General features: G+C 51.4%; 1 protein-coding gene across 1 annotated transcript in view; it reads left to right on the top strand.

Annotated features, from left to right (window-relative positions):
- Nucleotides 1-20,961, top strand: part of PGAP6 (post-GPI attachment to proteins 6) — a 172,843-nt gene that overhangs the window by 60,794 nt on the left and 91,088 nt on the right. Inside the window, exon 4 of the mRNA XM_075565213.1 lies at nucleotides 17,638-17,771. Within this exon, the coding sequence (XP_075421328.1) occupies nucleotides 17,638-17,771 (134 nt within the window). The remainder of the gene's footprint in view (nucleotides 1-17,637; nucleotides 17,772-20,961) is intronic.

Genomic DNA, 20,961 nt, shown 5'->3' with positions numbered 1-20,961 from the left:
TTGACTATAGTCCCTTGCTATCTATATATAGGAGGTTCCAGCTACTAATTAACCTGTATGAATCCAGGTGCAGCAGAGAGTTACACCCCTACAGAGTAATCCAATCATTGGACATTCTGCGTGGTACGAAACGTGTCAGAGGTTTTTGGAGAGTTGTGTGTTTATCCAATGTGTATCAACCTCACTTTTTTGGAGATTGCGTTTAGTTTCTTACTACAGGTTACAGTGCCCGCCCTCTATTCCTTTTTTTTTTTTTTAACCTTCACTGCGTATCCCGACTGGAGCACGCTACGGGCTTAGAGGCAATCAGCTGCTCTTCTTCTTAATGTGAGTTATCTTTATTTTTTTGCTTCTACAGACCTAGGGCCTCATGCAGAGAGCAGCGCTAATTATAATTGGAGAGGGAAATAAAATTTACCTTTATTGGAGAGTTTTTTTCTCCATATGCAGAAAGGGCATAAAACTGCATTTACAATCCTTTCTGCATATGGAGAGTTTCAAACAGCGCTATGAGCGCTGTTGAAACTAGTGGTTAAAAAATCGATTTTTTTTTTTTCTCCACCAGCCGCGGAGCGCCAGCTGCTTGGTGGAGAGGAAAAATGTTGAAAATCGCGCCATTTTTTTGGCTCTCTGCATACGGCAGAAAAAAACACTGGAGAGATTAGGATCTCTCCAGCCGCGCGGCGAATTTCAAGGGAAAAAAAAAAATGGCGCTTTTTTTAAAACTTGCCTTTTTCTGCTGCTTTCAGCTCGATTTTCGCCGGAAAATGGCGAGATTGCTATTAGCGCTGTTCTCTGCATAGGCCCCCTAGTGTGGTATACCAGGGATAGTTGGGGGTTGCGGGAGCTGGGGAGTCCGTTCTCGTTGCTGGAAGCTCTCCAATAGGGATAGATACTCACTCCCTGCTATATTCACCACCTACACGGTTACATAGCCACAGATGCATTGGGTTTTATATGCTCGTTTATGCTCATTATTTTTCACAGCATTGCCTTTTACCATCTTATATTGATTGATTATTTTCTATTTCTGATCGTACTTAGGAGCATCAGTTCTGGGGTTTATTCCCCAATTTTTCATTGCTACCCAAGGAAGACAGTCAGAGATTAGGGTGGTTAATGCATGGCTTACAAAGTGGTGTATGGGAAGGAGGGCTTTGGGTTTTTAGAGTCTGGGCCTCCTTTTCTGAGAGGTGCACTCTTTATGGAATGGATGGATTGCACCTCAATGAAGAGGAATCTTCTGTGGTAGGGGGGAGAATATTAAAAAGGTTGACGGTTTAAACTAGGATGGAGAGGGGAGGGACAAGAAACAGATAACGAACTAGATAGAATAGATGGGGATGGGGAAATAGCAACTGGTCATGGAGGTAGAATGGGGGCAAGTGGGAGTTTGACAAACAGCGAGATACCCATATTAAATACATATACTAGAAAAGGAGCAGAAAAGATAATGCTACTGACTGAAAAAAAACTTTAATGCATGCTTGCTAGTGCAAGAAGCCGGACAGATAAAATGTTGGCGCTTGAATTAATGCGAACCTAGGAGGATTTTATTTGCAATTTGTATAATATGTTCATGTGTTATTGTTATTAACATGTTTATTGTTTTCTTTTTTAGTCCTATATGGACATCTACTATATATTTCTGAAAGCACTGTATGCCTGTCTGCGTGTCCTCTGTCCCTAGTGGCAATCGCATTGGAGCTTTGACCCCTCACTCCGCCTCAGGCCAATGAGATGGCTCCCTTGGCCGGCCCGCCCACCCCCGTACACCTCTCATTGGCCTGAGGCGGAGTGACAGGCCAAAGGTCCAACACACACACACACACACCACAAGTCACACCACTGCGTGTCCCGCCTCAACTTATGGCCCCAGTAATTCACCTATTTCAGGCGCGCAGCCTCGCGCCTCGGGCCAGGGCCCCACACAGGTCCCCACACACAGGCCCCACACACAGGCCCCACACACAGGGCGCTTCCTGCCGCCGCCTGTACGCATCTCCGGCACCCGGGCAGCACATCGGGGGACCAAGCGGTCGCCCCGAGTCACGGGGAGTTTGGGGGTCGAGCCCCGAGTGACGGGGAGCGGGGGGGGCGAGCCCCGAGTCACAGGGAGCGGGGGTGGGGCGAGCCCCGAGTCACGGGGAGCAGGGGGGGGGGGGCGAGCCCCGAGTCACGGGGAGTGGGGGGGCGAGCCCCAAGTCACGGGGAGCGGGGGAGCGAGCCCCGAGTCATGGGGAATGGGGGGGGGGCGAGCCCCGAGTCACGGGGGAGCGGCCAGCTGGGGGACGGACGCCGGGGGGGGGCATGCAGATACATAAATTATGACAATACATATGCCCCCTGCTCTCCACCCCCCCACTCCCGTTTTCCACCCCCCCACTCCCGTTTTCCACCCCCACTCCCGTTTTCCACCCCCACTCCCCTTTTCCACCCCCACTCCCCTTTTCCACCCCCACTCCCCTTTTCCACCCCCACTCCCCTTTTCCACCCCCACTCCCCTTTTCCACCCCCACTCCCCTTTTTCCCCCTTTCCCACCCCCACTCCCCTTTCCCCCCTTTCCTACCCCACTCCTCTTTCCCACACCCACTCCCCTTTCCCCCTTTCCCACCCCCACTCCCCTTTCCCCCCTTTCCCACCCCCACTCCCTTTTTCCCCCCTTTCCCAACCCCACTCCCCTTTCCCACCCCCACTCCCCTTTCCCACCCCCACTCCCCTTTCCCACCCCCATTCCCCTTTCCCCCCTTTCCCACCCCCACTCCCCTTTCCCCCCTTTCCCACCCCACTCCCCTTTCCCCCCTTTCCCACCCCCACTCCCCTTTCCCCCTTTCCCACCCCCACTCCCCTTTCCCCCCTTTCCCACCCCCACTCCCCTTCCCCCTTTCCCACCCGTTCTCCTCTTTCCCCCCTTTCCCATCCCCACTCCCCTTTCCCACCCCCACTACCCTTTCCCCCCTTTCCCACTCCCCATTCCCCCCTTTCCCACCCCCACTGCCCTTTCCCCCCCACTCCACTTTCCCACCCCACTCCCCTTTTCCCCCTTTCCCACCCCACTCCCCTTTCCCCCCTTTCCCACCCCCACTCCCCTTTCCCCCCTTTCCCACTCCCCTTTCCCCCCTTTCCCACCCCCACTCCCCTTTCCCACCCCCACTCCCCTTTCCCCCCTTCCCCACCCCCACTCCCCTTTCGCCCCTTCCCCACCCCCACTCCCCTTTCCCACCCCCACTCCCCTTTCCCCCTTTCCCACCCCCACTCCCCTTTCCCCCCTTTCCCCCCTTTCCCATCCCCACTCCCCTTTCCCCCCTTTCCCATCCCCACTCCCCTTTCCCACCCCCACTCCCCTTTCCCCCCTTTCCCACCCCCACTCCCCTTTCCCCCCTTTCCCACCCCCACTCCCCTTTCCCCCCTTTCCCACCCCCACTCCCCTTTCCCACCCCCACTCCCCTTTCCCCCCTTTCCCCCCTTTCCCATCCCCACTCCCCTTTCCCCCCCACTCCCCTTTCCCCCCCACTCCCCTTTCCCCCCCACTCCCCTTTCCCCCCCACTCCCCTTTCCCCCCCACTCCCCTTTACCCCCCACTCCCCTTTCCCCCCCCACTCCCCTTTCCCCCCCACTCCCCTTTCCCCCCCACTCCCCTTCCCCCCCACTCCCCTTTCCCCCCCCACTCCCCTTTCCCCCCCACCCCTTTCCCCCCCACCCTGCTCGCCTTCCCCCCCCTCTGCTCCCCTTTCCCCCCCTCCGCTCCCCTTTCCCCCCCTCCGCTCCCCTTTCCCCCCCTCCGCTCCCCTTTCCCCCCCCTCTGCTCCCCTTCCCCCCCCTCCGCTCCCCCCCTCCGCTCCCCTTTCCCTCCCACTCCGCTCCCCTTTCCCCCCCTCCGCTCCCCTTACCCCCCCCGCTCCCCTTACCCCCCTCCGCTCCCCTTACCCCCCCTCCGCTCCCCTTACCCCCCCTCCGCTCCCCTTACCCCCCCCCCCTCTGCTCCCCTTACCCCCCCCCCCCTCCGCTCCCCTTACCCCCCCCTCCGCTCCCCTTACCCCCCCCCCCTCCGCTCCCCTTACCCCCCTCCCCTTACCCCCCTCCCCTTTCCCCCCCTCTGCTCCCCTTTCCCCCCCTCTGCTCCCCTTTCCCCCCCTCTGCTCCCCTTTCCCCCCCGTCTGCTCCCCTTTCCCCCCCTCTGCTCCCCTTCCCCCCTCTGCTCCCCTTCCCCCCCTCTGCTCTCCTTTCCCCCCCCCTCCGCTCCCCTTTCCCCCCCTCCGCTCCCCTTTCCCCCCCTCTGCTCACCTTTCCCCCCGCCTCTGCTCTCCTTTCCCCCCCCCTCTGCTCTCCTTTCCCCCCCCCTCCGCTCCCCTTTCCCCCCCTCCGCTCCCCTTTCCCCCCCTCTGCTCACCTTTCCCCCCCCCTCTGCTCCCCTTTCCCCCCCCTCTGCTCCCCTTTCCCCCCCCCCTCCGCTCCCCTTTCCACCCCTCTGCTCCCCTTTCCCCCCCCCTTCTGCTCCCCTTTCCCCCCCCTCTGCTCCCCTCCCCTTCCCCTCCCTTTTCCCCCCCCCTCCGCTCCCTTCCCCCCCCTCTGCTCCCTTTTCCCCCACCCCCTCCGCTCCCCGTTCCCCTACCCCCTCCGCTCCCCTTTCCCCTACCCCCTCCGCTCCCCTTTCCCCTACCCCCTCCGCTCCCCTTTCCCCACCCCCTCCGCTCCCTTTTCCCACCCCCTCCGCTCCCTTTTCCCACCCCCTCCGCTCCCTTTTCCCACCCCCTCCGCTCCCTTTTCCCACCCCCTCCGCTCCCTTTTCCCACCCCCTCCGCTCCCTTTTCCCCCACCCCCTCTGCTCCCCTTTCCCCCACCCCCTCTGCTCCCCTTTCCCCCCACCCCCTCCGCTCCCCTTTCCCCACACACCCTCCGCTCCCATTTCCCCCCACCCCCTCCGCTCCCCTTTCCCCCCACCCCCTCCGCTCCCCTTTCCCCCCACCCCCTCTGCTCCCCTTTCCCCCACCCCCTCCGCTCCCCTTTCCCCCACCCCCTCCGCTCCCCTTTCCCCCACCCCCTCCGCTCCCCTTTCCCCCACCCCCTCCGCTCCCCTTTCCCCCACCCCCACTCCCCTTTCCCCCCCCACTCCCCTTTCCCCCCACTCCCCTTTCCCCCCACTCCCCTTTCCCCCCCCACTCCCCTTTCCCCCCCCACTCCCCTTTCCCCCCCACTCCCCTTTCCCCCCCACTCCCCTTTCCCCCCCACTCCCCTTTCCCCCCCACTCCCCTTTCCCCCCCCACTCCCCTTTCCCCCCCCACTCCCCTTTCCCCCCCACTCCCCTTTCCCTCCCCACTCCCCTTTCCCCCCCCACTCCCCTTTCCCCCCCACTCCCCTTTCCCTCCCCCCACTCCCCTCCCCCCCCCCACTCCCTCCCCACTCCCCTTTCCCAACCCACTCCCTCCCCACTCCCCTTTCCCCCCCACTCCCTCCCCACTCCCCACTCCCTCCCCACTCCCCTTTCCCCCCGCACTCCCCTTTCTCCCCCCACTACCCTTTCCCCCCCACCCCTTTCCCCCCCACCCCTTTCCCCCCCACCCCTTTCCCCCCCACCCCTTTCCCCCCACCCCTTTCCCCCCCACTCTGCTCGCCTTCCCCCACTCCGCTCGCCTTCCCCCCCCCTCTGCTCCCCTTTCCCCCACCCCCTCCGCTCCCCTTTCCCCCACCCCCTCCGCTCCCCTTTCCCCCACCCCCTCCGCTCCCCTTTCCCCCACCCCCTCCGCTCCCCTTTCCCCCACCCCCTCCGCTCCCCTTTCCCCCACCCCCTCCGCTCCCCTTTCCCCCACCCCCTCCGCTCCCCTTTCCCCCACCCCCCTTTCTCCCACCCCCTCCGCGACCCTTTCCCCCACCCCCTACGCTCCCCTTTCCCCCACCCCCTCCGCTCCCCTTTCCCCCACCCCCTCCGCTCCCCTTTCCCCCACCCCCTCCGCTCCCCTTTCCCCCACCCCCTCCGCTCCCCTTTCCCCCACCCCCTCCGCTCCCCTTTCCCCCACCCCCTCCGCTCCCCTTTCCCCCACCCCCTCCGCTCCCCTTTCCCCCACCCCCTCCGCTCCCCTTTCCCCCACCCCCTCCGCTCCCCTTTCCCCCACCCCCTCCGCTCCCCTTTCCCCCACCCCCTCCGCTCCCCTTTCCCCCGCCCCCTCCGCTCCCCTTCCCCCGCCCCCTCCGCTCCCCTTCCCCCGCCCCCTCCGCTCCCCTTCCCCCGCCCCCTCCGCTCCCCTTCCCCCGCCCCCTCCGCTCCCCTTCCCCCGCCCCCTCCGCTCCCCTTTCCCCCGCCCCCTCCGCTCCCCTTTCCCCCACCCCATCCGCTCCCCTTTCCCCCACCCCCTCCGCTCCCCTCTCCCCCCCCCCTCCTCTCCCCTCTCCCCCCCCCTCCGCTCCCCTCTCCCCCCCCTCCGCTCCCCTCTCCCCCCCCCTCCGCTCCCCTCTCTCCCCCCCTCCGCTCCCCTCTCTCCCCCCCTCCGCTCCCCTCTCTCCCCCTTTTAAACATGTGAGTGCAATATATTACACTTACCTTTTATAAATTTTCTATACAGTCTGCACTATGTCCGGTTCTTTTGTTATTTACTAAGGCCACCAGAGTATACTATTCCACTGAGAACACCACCTCTGACGGGCTGCCATTCAAAGATACCATTACGTGAACACTACTCACTCCATATTTGTGAGTATTTTGCACATCGATTTTTGAGTATTATCTCACACATATATCACTTTTATTGCACTATCAGAGTATTTTTTCTGTTCTTACATGGTTTGCGCTTCCCGATGACCTACACCTCTTCACCTCTAAGACGTGCAGTAGACGTATGGTATGAGTATAATTTACAAACCTTACTGTTATACTATTTCCGGTTGTTTATCTGTGTGATTAGTTTGAACACATCTTGATCTAGATGGTAGCACATACTACAAGTGTGAATATTCAGTAATGGCATATTCTGCTGTTACATAGTGTGTGTGTGTGTGTGTGTGTGTGTGTGTGTGTGTGTGTGTTTGTCCCCAAAAAAAATAAAATATTTTTTCATTTTAAAACCGGGAGCCACGTTAATACCGCGTTATATGCGGATTCGCATTATAGCAGTTTGCGCTATAACGGGGTTGAACTGTATATATGAATATACTACTCAAGTAATAGGCTGAGCGGCTGGGTCACCACAATTGTTTATAATGAAGTGGTGTACTTAGATTTTGCAAAAGCTTTTGATATGGTTCCACACGAGGTTAGTGTACAAAATATAGGAAATTGAACTCGTTAAAAATATTTCTCTCCAGATGGACTTGCGTGTCCTTATCTGTGGGGCTGGTTGATTTCAAGTGCTGGTTGTAATAAGTGTGCAGTTAGAACTAGAAGGAAAGGAAAGATAGTGTAGTGTATACTAGGAGGGGTGGCTGAATATGGAGTGTGTGCAGTGGGTTAATTTATTTTCAGTGTGTGTTAATTGGAAGCCTGTAGGAGAAAGAGAGGAAAAACATTTTTTGTTTGTTTTTTTCGCCTGAGCCAGCAGTGTGTGTGGTTGGCTGATTGCTAACCTAGCACAAATTCTGAGCGTGCTTGTCCTGATCTGTGTGGCTGGTTGATTTCAACTGGTGGTTGTATTAAGTATGCAGTTAGAGCTACAGTAGATATATTTTTAAATATTGGCTAAGCCAGCCCATCGGTGAAATAAGACATCTGGTTGTTCACAGACCAACCAGAAAAGAAAAGGTTTTAAAACATAGAAAATAAAACTGAAGCTAGTGCACTGTAACTAAAAATAAAGTGCACTAAAGGAGGAGGTGTAATTGAAAAGAAACCAGATGGGGGGGATTCCGAGCAAAGCACCCCACTTAAGGCCCACTGGGAGGTAAACGCAGGTACCTGCCCAGTGGCCACAGCGTGGGTGAACTCTGCTCGGATACGGGAGCGCACCAGCACCCGGAACAGAGCCTGGCAGATAAGGTATACCTCCCCAGACAAACGCTGCTTCCACGACTTGTATATAGCAAGCTTGGCTAATGCCTGGAGCAGGTTGGCTAGTAGGTCCCTGGCCCTAGTTTTCCGGTATACTGGTCGCCCAAAACTAAAAAGGTGTGGGGAGAAATGCAACCAGAACTGCAGGAGGAGGCCCCTCAAGCATGACAAGAGGGGCTGCAGTCTGGCTCAACTAAAATAAATGGGCATGTGGCTGGGGAGTCCATGAAGTGGGCAAGGTACTCTCCCGTGCTCATTGCACCATGCAGGATTCTCCAGCTCAGGTCCCCGGTGGGTCAGGGAACTAACTCTGAATGGAGTTCCCTCCATCGGGGCCTCTCGCCCTCGTTTGTTGGTAGTACCCGCCTGCAGATAGTATTGAGGTGGGCGACGAGGGCGAAGTAGTGCACTGTATGGAGCACGAGAGAGTAAAGCCACCTCCTCGGCATGCCGCGAAAGCATGCCGAGGGTATGGTCCCCAGCCTGCTTAGGCTGAGGACAGGAGCAGCCTGAGGGGTTTGGCGGGGTTTTGGGCCAACGCATACAGGCAGGGGGTTGGAAGGTGGAGGTGGCGCTCCGGTCTGCAATAACCCCTCTAGGAAGGTGCACAAGTCGGGGGACATGGTGTCCTTGATCTCCTGGAGCAAACAGTGTGGACTTTGTGGGGTGGTGTAGCCCATGAGGCGCTTGATCACCTCGGGCTCCACCCATTCCGACCGTTCGTAGGCCAGGAGATCCCCGACTTGGTCATCCGTGCCTGGCAAACGCGGCGAATGATGCTGGGGGACTCCGTCTGTGCACCCCCTGCTATTTATACAGCAGGGGTTCGGTCAGGAGGTCCTCCCCGACAGCCACTCCTTTCCTAGACATGGAGACCATGCTCCAGGCCGTGGGGGTTTCCTGGTAGTATGCCGGCAACACTGAGAGGTCTCTCCCAAACCCCTCAGGCTTGATTAGAAACAATTGCCGGTCATACCCCATATTGCGCAGCTGGCAAAGGAAGCTGAAAGCCAGCTGGCACCACTGCGGAGAAGGGTCTGCGTACACCTATCTCTGCAGGTATTGGAAGCGGAAGGTGCGCACCTGGGAGCGCACGCTCTCTACTCCCTGTCCGCCCTCTCCCAGAGGAAGCCACGTAACACCCGCAGAGACTCAATCCTTTCCCATTCAGACAAAGTCCAGCAACTTCCTCTGGATCTTGGTGATAAATTCAGGGGTCGGACTGACGGTGATCAGCCGGTGCCACAGCTGAGGCCACCAGCTGGTTGATCAGAGTCCTTCCCCTGAGGGAAAGCATTTTCCTATCACCCTGGCAGTGGGCACCTTTGGGTTAATCCCTTCTCACTCTAGGTAGGACAGGAAATAGACTTTTGCAGGTATGCCATATAAGGCCCCTCCCTCTCCCTGCACCTTATTCTTTTTCCTGTCCTCACAGCTAGGAGTAGGATTTTTTATTTTCTAAAGGACTCGCCTACTGCACCTTGTGCAGCTATCCAGGGACCTTACCCTCTCTGCCCTGAAGCTCCGATCGACGCGCCCATGCGGGTGGCAAGACTGAGACACCTAAGAGTCAGGGGAACCACCAGGAACCCAATACATTCGTGGGGTGGGGAGCAGCTGCAGCCGCGGGCCGTGGAGGCTTACTTGCAAAGGAAACCCCATTAGCCCGACACAAAGCGAGGGGGAGCATAGCAGCTGCAGCTGAGAGCCCCGTGGAGGCTCAGACTCACAGCACTAGCGTCTGGTACGCTGCGATAAGAAACACCCAGGAGCCCGGTACAACGCGGGGGGGGGAGCAGCCACAGCTGCGAGCCGTAAAAAAGGCTCAGATTGACTGCGCTAGCGTCTGGAACGCTGCGGTAGAGGGAACAGTTCACGCGACGGCACGGGAGCGCGCGCGTCACGTTCCGGCCGGCGGATGCGTGCACAGACACGCGGGCCGTGCACGAGCACTGTGGTGACATCATAGGAGCGACGGACACACTGTGTGTATGTGTGAGTGAGAAACGGCAGCATGGAACGCTCAGCAGGGAGAAGCCAAGTGCTGGAAATGGATTCGAAAATGGAGACCCCTAAAAGTTCAGTTCCCAAGACTAGGTGAGTCCTTAGTTTTAGTTCTACATGGGAAAGAGAGATGAGCTAGATACATTAGGGTGTATATTTAGTATTTATTTTGTTTTTATTAAAATAGTTCGGTGGTTACCCTCCCAGAAGCAGAATCTTCAAAGGGGACGGTGGAATCCCTGCAACATAAAAGGAAGGTTGCTAAGAAAATTAAATGGTGCGCAGCTTGCGAGAAACCAGCCCTAATAGGGAAGAAATTGTGTGAAGATTGTCTTAAGGCAGCTGCAGGAGATTCCAATGAACAAATTAGCACTTTCCTTGTATTAATGAAGGAGGCTGTTAAACAGAGTGTTGATGCGGCAGTTCAGCAAGCAGTTAACCCTGCGCAAAAAAGATCTAAATCCCAAACCAGTCTGGATAAAGGGAAAGGTTTTTCATCAGATGATTCTGACATTGATTGTTTTCAAGTATCAGAGGGTATTGTATTGTATGTCTTTATTTATATAGCGCCATTAGTGTACATAGCGCTTCACAGTAGTAATACATGTGGTAATCAAATAAATAACATATAATATAAATAACAGATCATGGGAATAAGTGCTTTAGACATAAAAGTAACATTTCTGAAGAGGAGTCCCTGCCCCGAGGAGCTTACAGTCTAATGGATTCATCAGATCAGGATATTCAGGAAGAGAAATCTGAATTTGATTTAGAAATGGTGGATCCACTCATCAAGGCCATGAGGCAGGCATTGGAATTAGAAGATACTGAGGAGTTAACCCACAAGAAAGATGGCGCGGATTTAAGGGGGAGAGCGTGAGGGAGGATGCGGTGGTGTGCGTGGTGTGAGCGGGAGGATGGCGGCGCGGGGGCAAAGGGGAGACAGTGAGGGAGGCTGCGGAGTGTAGTAGCAGTGACTGTGGGGTCCTGCCAGTCACCAAATGGAGAGTGAGGCCAAGAGGCGCACGCGGTGTGAGGGTGGTGTTACAGGCTACCCCGCAGGCCAATGAGTTGTGGCCGTCCGCTGATCAATCACAGGGGACACAAACTGACAGACTAAGCACAGCAAAATCAGACAATAGGAAAGGAAATCTCTGCCCCAAAGAGCTTACAATGTAAGTGGTATGTTGGGAGACTTGTAGAGACAGCAGGTGAGGGAATAAGTGTAGGAGATGGCAGTGCTTGGCCACAATGATTGGTAGGAGTCACTGTGGGTGGGACAGTAGCCATGAGTGCAGGCTATTGCAATGCTTGATTTGTGGGTAGAGTTTTAAGGTTACTCAGTATTAAATCAGATAGATTAACACCATTAGCAGGTTAACTAATTACATTGCAAACGACCATGCCAACAAATCTCAGGCAAATACGATTTGTGATTGTTTCATTTGTTTGGATGCCCAACTCCACTAATGGTATCCAGCCACTATGTGAAATACACAATCTGACTGGGACACACCCACTAGTGAATTACATGATGTGAACTGTGAATAACTAAATGTGTTATATGAATGTTATATAATGGTGATGTTCTATTTATTAATGTGAGATGAATTAACTATATAGGGTAGTGATAATAATTTTATACCTACAAAATTGTGTAATTCTTTCAACTAAGGTGTCATATGATACAATCTATAAAGAGTATTAATATACCTAAACCATGGGTCCTTATTTATCCCAGAGGGAATGTGAATTACACATTCAATCCAGACCTCCAAGATGGCCTGACAGAACCAGAGGGAATACAACTCAAACAACAGTACTGACATCAGTGCATTTGTTTAGACCTTTTGGAAACAGTGATCCCACAATATATATCCGGTATGTTTATCTGGGCATAATTGTTTGAACCTATCTCCACTTAACAATGAAGACGAAATAGCTTCAATGTCTACCAGCCTACCAGGGAGAATGAACATGGATCCTTAATGTATAACTGGGAATAATGTCTTGGTAGACTGTAAGTGGTACCCATGTAATATACAGCGGCGATGTTCCAGAAAATGCATTCTTAAGACTATAGACTGTATCGACCCATGTAGTATATATGATCTCATGTTCATGTTGTCTCCAATACATGGGATGGACAACACGTACTTTAAGTACACATTTTCTGGAACATCGCCGCAATATACTGTACTACATGTGTACCACTTACATCCCTGTTAGGCATTGACGATATTTCGTCCTTATTGTTAATAGGAGATAGGTTCAAACAATTATGCCTCAGGGAGACATACTGGATATATATTGTGGGGACACTGTTTGTGCAAGGTCTAAAGGAATGCATTCATGTGAGTACTTTTTTTTCAACTTCAAAATTTTTATTGGGTTTCACACCAAAAACATTATGCCACATCCCATTGTAAACGATTTGAAACCCCCCGAGGTTTACCCTTTTCCTTCTCACTATCGAGGGTAAAGTCACTCAAGAGCAACGAGGGACTAACAACATACACTCACAAGACTAGACAAACCTGACTTACTGGACCAGAGACTAGACAACAGAGGAAAAAACACCAAAGGGGGGAAAAGGAGAGGAGGGGGGAGGGGGGAAGGGAATGGACTGCCACCCTGTTCTTTGGTAGTGGAAGATCTGCTGTCGGTCTGTAAGGCGTCCTTCTCCGTGGCTCCTGACGACTCCACCTCTTGGTTCCAATTCGAATAGTCGGGGGGGGATCCTACCTGTCATGTGCCTATGTTATAGTATGTTCCGCTCCGTCACCAGAGAACGCACCTGTGTGTATTATAGCAAAATCGTGCTGGCATCTACCCCGGGGATGTCGGATTGGGTGAGCCATGGCTCCCATACTTTTAAAAAATTTCGGCCAGAGTCATTGACCCAGCTAGTCAACTGTTCCATCTGGCAAACTTGCCACAATCTGTTTCGAATTTTAGAAATGACTGGAAGATCTTGCTGTATCCACAATGCTGCGATCTCGCACCGTGTGGCTGTGGCCATATGTGCCACCAGTTTGTGTGCCGTTTTCGACAGCCCCTGAGCCCGCCTGCCCAGTAAGAACAGCCACGGGTCCAGGGGGACCTCTAAATCGAGGATACTTTGTGTCCAAGCTCTAATACTTTCCCAAATCGGAAGTACCTTCGGGCAGGACCACAGCATGTGGACTAGGTCTGCTGCTTCCCCGCACTGTTTTGGGCAGAGCGGGGAATAACCGCCGACAAATTTAGATAAACGTAATGGGGTATGATACCAGCGCATCATGACCTTATATGCGTTCTCTTTTAACGTAGAGCATATGGAGCTTTTGGCTGCCGCCTGTAGGATCCACTCCCAGTCTTTGTCCTCTAAAGTCTCCCCTAGGTCTGTCTCCCATTTAGTCATGTAGTTCAGTTTGTCGGCGTCAGGTCCACTTGGACAGATCACTTCCCGGTATAATCTAGAGGTGAGTCCCCGTGTGTCCGTGGCTCTAGAACACAGCTGCTCGAAATTGGTCCTGGCTGGTCTAATTGGAAATTCATTATAGAATGCTCTTATCTGAAGGTAGCGGAATAATTCAGTGTTTGGAAGGCCTTTTTCTGATTTGACGTGTTCGAATGTTTTAATATACTGAGGCCCCTTCAGATTCATTAATCGCTTATATCCCGACTGTATCCAAATTTTAAAGTGCCGCTCTCCGGCCATCCCCGGGGCGAAATCTGGGTTATCGAATAGCGGGGTCATCAAGGAGTGTTTTGTCGTTAGTTTATGTTTAAATTTGGAACTCCTCCACACCGCCAGAGAGTTCACCATGGTCCGTAGCAGCATCCCCACCGTGTTGTCGCAGCGTTTTGGCAGCCAAATTAAATTATACAGCTCAATTGGAGCACAGCAGGTTTTCTCCAGTGCCACCCATCTCCGCAGGGACGGGTCCAGGTGCCACTGGACGATCTGACCCAATCTAGCTGCTTTGTAATATGCCATCAAACAAGGTACCGCTAGTCCTCCTCTAATCGTGGGTCTAGTTAATATACTCTTAGCAATTCTTGGACTCTTCTTGTGCCAAATGAATTTCATGATCTTTGACTGTAAGGCGAGGATATCTGCCCGCACCAATGGTATTGGCAGGGCCTGGAACAGGTAAAGCACCCTTGGCAGAAGATTCATCTTAATGCTATGAATTCTTCCAAACCAAGAAATTCCAAACCCCGCCCACACCCTCATATCCTCCCTTAAAGCTTGAAATAATTTGGGATAATTAGCTTTGTATAATGAGTCATATGTCTTGGTAATTTGGATACCTAAGTATTTGATTGAGGAGGCTTGCCATTTAAAGTTAAAATTTAGTTCGATTAATTTCTCCATTGGGCGCGGGAGATTAATATTTAGGGCTTCAGACTTTGTCTGGTTAATTTTAAACCCGGAGATGAGGCTAAACGCACCCAGAATCTCAAAGACATTGGGCAGGGAAGTGAGCGGTCTCGACAGGGTCAGTATAACGTCATCAGCGTATAATGCCACTTTGTGGGGTTGGTCCCCTACGTCTATCCCTGTTATATCTGGGCTTAGGCGAATATGGGCCGCCAGGGGTTCTATACATAATGCAAATAGTAAAGGGGACAGGGGGCACCCCTGTCGCGTCCCGCTACAGATGTTGAATTGCTCCGATGGGAAGCCCTGGTGGCGCACCCTAGCTGTGGGGCCTTTATACAGGGCTAAGATGGCTTCTAGGAGGCGTCCCTCGAACCCAAACGCTCCTAGTACTGCCCTCAGATAGGACCAGTCAATCCTATCGAAGGCCTTCTCGGCATCCAGACTCAACAGCATAGACGGGATATTCTTTCTATTGGCCAGATCGATCAAATCAATGATCCGTCTTGTGTTGTCTGCCGCCTGCCTTCCTCCAATAAATCCCACCTGATCCGGATGGATTAGCCCAGGCAGGACAATGCCCACCCTGTTAGCTATGAGTTTAGAAAATATTTTCACATCAGAATTGATCAGGGATATGGGCCGGTAGCTCTTACAGTCTACCGGGTCCTTGCCAGGCTTATGGATCAGGGAGATTGAGGCCTGGAGCATCTGGGATGGAAAGGCGCCCCCCGCTAAGATCTCGTTAAATAGTTTTAATAGTTGTGGCGCTAATATTTTAAGGTATTTTTTGTAATATAAATTTGAAAAACCATCTGGTCCCGGAGCTTTAGCTGGCTTACGGGCCTTTATAACCTCTGATAGTTCCTCGAACGTAAAGTCACCCTGTAGTGCCTCCTTTTCTGCCCTGCTCAATTTGGGAAGGCGCGCCTCTTTTAGGAATTTCTGGGTTTTTTCCTCTATTTTCTGTGTGTGGCTGACCTTATCTCCATCATAGAGAACTTCGTAGAATTTTTTAAATTCCTCAACAATTCTTCTGGGATCGGAGGTAAGGTCCCCCCCCTTGGTGCGGATAGAGGAAATACTATAATTAGGGAGTTTGTTACGTAATTTATTGGCAAGTAAGGTATCTGGTTTGTTGGCTTTGTCGTAAAACTTACGCTTGGACCAGGCCAACTCTCTCGGCTCTGGAGTTTAGCAACAAATTGAGTTTAGTTTTGGTGTCAGAGAGTTCCTTTAGGGTAGCGCTCTGTTTATTTAGATTATGACATGCGGAGAGGTGTGCTAGTCTCCCTCGCAGGTCTTTTATCTGGGACTCCTTAGCTCGTTTGGATTGTGCTGCTAAATTCATTAGAAGACCCCTCATGGTTGCCTTATGGTGTCTCCCGGGCTCTCCGTAAGATAGCCTCCCTGGTCTTATAATAATGCAGACGTGCAATAATGTCGCGCGGCTGCTCAGACTGCATGGGCCTCGTTCTCAGGGCCCTGTGGCAGCGGTCCATTTCTAGCTGCTCTTTGGGGACGTCTGGCAGCAGTTCTCCCAGCCATCTCAACACGAATTCCTCACACTCCCCTGCATCTTCGGGGACCCCCCGGATCCTGATATTATTCCGCCTCTCGCGGTTCTCAGCGTCCTCTTGTTTTTCCTGCAGGTCGGTGATTTGAGTCAGCATCTCCGTTACTTTTTTAGTGTTACGTTTGGCGGCCGTGGATGTTACATCTAGCTGGGTCTCCAATTGTCCCGTGCGCTCCCCCAGGCTCCCAATCTCCCTCCCCATCTCTTTTATTTCTGCCTGAAGGAGGGTTTTGAGATCTGTATAGAGGCGATTGAAATCGCAGAGCCGAACTGGCTGGTGTTCTGGATTTGCTCCGTCCTCCATCTCTCCCTCCCGTTCTGAATCAGAGCCCTGATTCGAGCTTGGCGCCATTACTGCCTCAGCCGCGCTGTTTCTGGTGCTGGGGAAATACTGCGGGAGCCCCTTTGATTTCGGGGTTTTGGCTTGTCGCTTCGCCATCTCGGTGGGTTAGCAGAGTGTTGGAAGATAATGTCCCGTTTTTTCTCGAAAAATAAAGGTTGTTTTATGTCATTGGATTCTGAGCGGGGCACAGAGCAATGGGATCACGCATCCATTCTCTCTGCCATCGCGCATGCGCCTCCATGTGAGTACTTTTTGAGCTGTATTCCCTCTGGTTCTGTCAGGCCATCTTGGAGGTCTGGGTTGAATGTGTAATTCACATTCCCTCTGGGATAAGTTTATATCAGGACCCATGGTTTAGGTATATTAATACTCTTTATATATTGTATAACATGACACCTTAGTTGCAAGAATTACTGTTTTATAGGTATAAAATAATGATCAGTATTGTATATAGTTAATTCATCTCGCATTAATAAATACCACATCACTATTATATAACATTCATATAACGCATTTAGTTATTCACAGTTTAGTAATCTGTATATTTAGTTACACACCATGTCATTCACTAGTGAATGATTGTGTGTATTTCACATAGACAAGGAAGAGCTCCCTGTACAGTAGTGTATATAGTATAAACGTCAGATGGCCTGTGGTAGGGGCCTACTTCCCAGTGTCATGTATTACCAGTTGAGAGGCAATGATAAGGCCGTAAAAACCTTTCTTTCCCTATTGCATAAAATGGGTTATACTGTACACACAGTTCATGAGAGGCAGGTATGCACCGAGGGGAAGTGAGCAGGGCTTTATGTACAGTACATGCATTTTTGTTCACACTCCTAGAGAAGCTATGACAATGGAATAATCACAGCAGAACTAACAGAACAGGAAATTCTAGTGCTGGCCTTTTTATACTTCTTCCTCATTGACGTCCGTTGCGTTTTGGTCAGTTGCACAACATCCTAGTGTTTTCAAAGTTGATTATGTGCCACAAAGAAGTTCAAATAAGCGCTCACAATGTTTTTTACCCATATAAATCTAATGTAATCAATATTTATATTTTAGAGCTTTATATTGCTACGCATCTAAACTCTTTGGGTATAGGGCGCCTAAAAGTTTCCTATGGCAAAGCACCCCTCAGTAAATATGGGCCCTAATGCTTTTATACAGTGTTTACCATTATCAACATTGTAAATGTAAGATTCTCTGCTGTGAGCGTTGCCTCCTTCTGAAACCCCTATTTAAAGTTTTGAGTTCATGTGTAAACCTTCAACAAAAAATGGAATGCAGAGGTAGTGAATGGCCTTATGCATAATAATGTTGCCTGATGGTGTTGCTTTAATATTTTCTTACCTTCTTTTTATTACAGGGTTTCTCCAGTTCATGTGTCTATATTTTCCATCCGGTCCTGTTCGTTCTGAGAGAGGTTGATGTACCTGTCTTACAAATCGACTCACCCATCCAGCACACAATAACACTCTCTAGGAATCCTGCACGCTTCAAGTAATTAACTTTGTAGACATACTGTATATCCCCAGCTTTTCCTTTTGTTCCCCTACTATGGTTTTGCTGCCTTTTTTCCCTCTCTTTATAATTGTCTATGAATTGTAACCCACAATACACCCTGTATCTTCTAATAAAGGTTACAGCAGAATCCAGGTAAGGCACATTCAGGACTGAACTATGATAACCGTTACTCCGCTCATTCTGGCATTGTGTGATTCTTACAATTGTTGAGTTTCTTCTGTCCTATCTCAGTCTGCACTCCGAGCGTCATTGTTGTAAGGGAAGACGAAATAATAGAATGGGTACCTGGATGCTGCGACCGGGTTACTTAGAGTTTTCACAAAGGGCTGGACACAATGGCTCGATACATTGCTGCCCCTTGTGCTATAATTGCTAGCATTTTTTTTGTACCTGCATTCAGATTTTTTGAATTAACACTTTTGGTGCAGCAATGAAATTTAGAGGCTTAATCTGCATACTACAAAGAGACCGCTTTAGCAGTTTTTTTGCAAAATAATTGTGGAAAAAAAGTCCTCCTATTTTTTTTTATAGTGTGATTAAATACCTGATGTAGCCCTGTCTATTAAATACCTGATATTGCCCTGTCTAATAAACACCTGATGTGGCCCTGTCAATTTATTTTTGTGCAAATGCCAAATCTACATTGAAATGGCCTGGCTTCGCAAAGCTCTCTTCACCCTATATTTTATGCACTCTGAAGACAGAGAGGGGGTGGGCAGGAGGGGATTTCAGAGTAACGAAGCAACCCAATGCTTTAATACCTGCTAAGGTAATCAAGGGGCTTAACCCTAACAACTCTCCCCCCCCCCCCCTGGTGAGGTTTAACCACCCTCCCCAGGTAAATTACCCCCATCACCCAACTCCTACACCTCTCAACAAACTACCACCCGAGTAGACTGATGGGTGGTAGCCCTATTAACAAAATGTGGCTAATAGGTCTTTTGGCCATACCAAGCTAAAAACAAATATGTCATAAAAAAAAATACACATGACAAATATAGTAAAAAGAAAATCACATAGTAAAAAAAAATCCCTATCAATTGATTGTCACTGTGACTACCTAGGGCAGGCCTGCTCAACTCCAGTCCTCGAGGGCCGCAAACAGGCCAGGTTTTCAGGATATCCCTACTTCAGCACAGCTGGCTCAATTAGTGGCTCAGTCATACTGCTTAGTCATACTGAGCCACTAATTGAGCCAGCTGTGCTGAAGTAGGGATATCCTGAAAACCTGGCCTGTTTGCAGCCCTCGAGGACTGGAGTTGTGCAGGCCTGACCTAGAGCATAGACAGCCACAATGGTAATCAATGTTGACCTGTAATACAAATTGAATTATTTACCCCAACCGGGATTAAAGCCGTCCTCATCTTTATGGCTGAAGCCACCTGGAACAAATTCAATAAAGGGCTGATGCCCAACCATAAAAAAAACATTGTTTAAATCCCTATGGCTACCAAACCTCCCCCACCAAAAACCATAAGCAAAAATCCAAAGCTTGATGGCTAACATAAAAAACGCACCCAAAACTAGAAAAAATAATTCCAGGCCGATTACTTATTTGTAATCCTGGGGCTACGACGGTGGATCCTTAATATTGCCATGTAGCCCTCGATCCTCTGTTAATTGAAGTCGTCTTCTTTTGTAAGTATTTCTGCTCTTATTTTTCTCTTCTTTTTTATGAAAGATGTTGTCTTCTTCAGTAACCTCCGATCTTCTGAGAGGGCCCAACCTTATATAGGACCTGGGTGTTACGCCGGTGCTGCCCGCAGACCAGACCCGTCCCCTGAGCTGAAGGGGGAAGTGGTAATACACGCACCCGCAGCAAAGGGAGCGTGTCCGGAGTGTGGTATAAAGTGTTGCCAGGCCAGGTGTAATAAGGTAGACAATACTTGCCGGTACCGGTTGTAGAGATAGAGTGAAGAATGCCTTGCCGAGGTCCGGGAGTGGAGAGCGGAGATAGGTCGTAGTCCAAGCCGTGTTCAAGGGGTTACCAAGGTGAGCGTTGTCTAAGGAGTGCCGAGATCGAGAGCCAGAGGGGGTAGTCGTACAAGCCGCGTCAGAACCTGTGAAAACACTGAGAGAATCCAGAAGTACTTCCATACAGAGACTATGTCGAGCAAAGACTGAGAGCAGAGAGGAGCTAGATAAAGCAGGAAGGTCCAATTAGGAACGGAGGCGGGACAGGAAGAGCTACAGGGAGACACTGCAGATTGGTGCAGGCATAACAGGCCAGGTGAGTCTTGTTAGTAACCTGAGTATGCTCGTGTGGTGTGCGGGGGCGGAGCCTGAGGTCCGGGGGACAGGAAGAAGAGTGTGCAGAATGAGCGCGCTCCATAACGCGTGTACGCAGCCAGTGGATGGTGCAGGTGTGCGCGCGGGAGGGCGTGGGCGCGCCCGGTGCTAAGCAGAGGAATCGCTGAGGGTAGTGATCCCGCGACGGCGGCAGGGGCGGGGAGCCGCAGAGGTTGGTAACGCAGGATTGTTTTGTGTGTCCAGGGACTCACTTAGGGGAGAGAGTGCTCTGTGTGGGGAGCGCGGAGGACGCCAATTCCTGACACTGGGCTGACACAGAAGGCCTGATGTCACATGATGCATCAGGTTGGTTGATGTACCATGTGTTTGCCACACTTATAGATGATGTCAAATCAATGATGGGATCTTTCAATGCACTGAGTTCTTGGTGCCTTGGTGTAGCTAATATTGCTGCACATGTAATGTCTGTATTAAAAGGTATGCCAGAAGAGCCAGTGACACAGGCTACTTGTGTACGTCGATCAATTTGTATCTGCTTTAAGAATCTTTAATAGTTGACCTGTTTGTGGTGTACTTATTTTTTGTACTCTACTATTTTCACTTGAGCCTGAAGATGAAGCAAACATCACAAAACTGCTTTGTATTTGTACAAAAGCTCAAACATTATTACTGCAAGTAGAGTGGAAATATCTAACTGTAATGATTTTCTTCATAGTTTTGTGGAAACGTATATTTATGTACTCTTTAAAGTAAAGTCTAGTTATAGGTATGTTGTGGTACAGGGGGAATGGCATATTTTCCTTTCTTTTTTTGCATGTTTCTTGTCATGGTTTTATGTTTACATTTTATCTGTTATAAACTGTGTCCTATTTTCTGCAATGATCCACATACTTTTTATCCTAATTAGAAATGTCTC

This window comes from Ascaphus truei, chromosome 11 (assembly GCF_040206685.1).
Source record: "Ascaphus truei isolate aAscTru1 chromosome 11, aAscTru1.hap1, whole genome shotgun sequence".
NCBI classification, from domain to species: Eukaryota; Metazoa; Chordata; class Amphibia; order Anura; family Ascaphidae; genus Ascaphus; species Ascaphus truei.
This window is presented reverse-complemented; position numbering and strand designations above follow the sequence as displayed.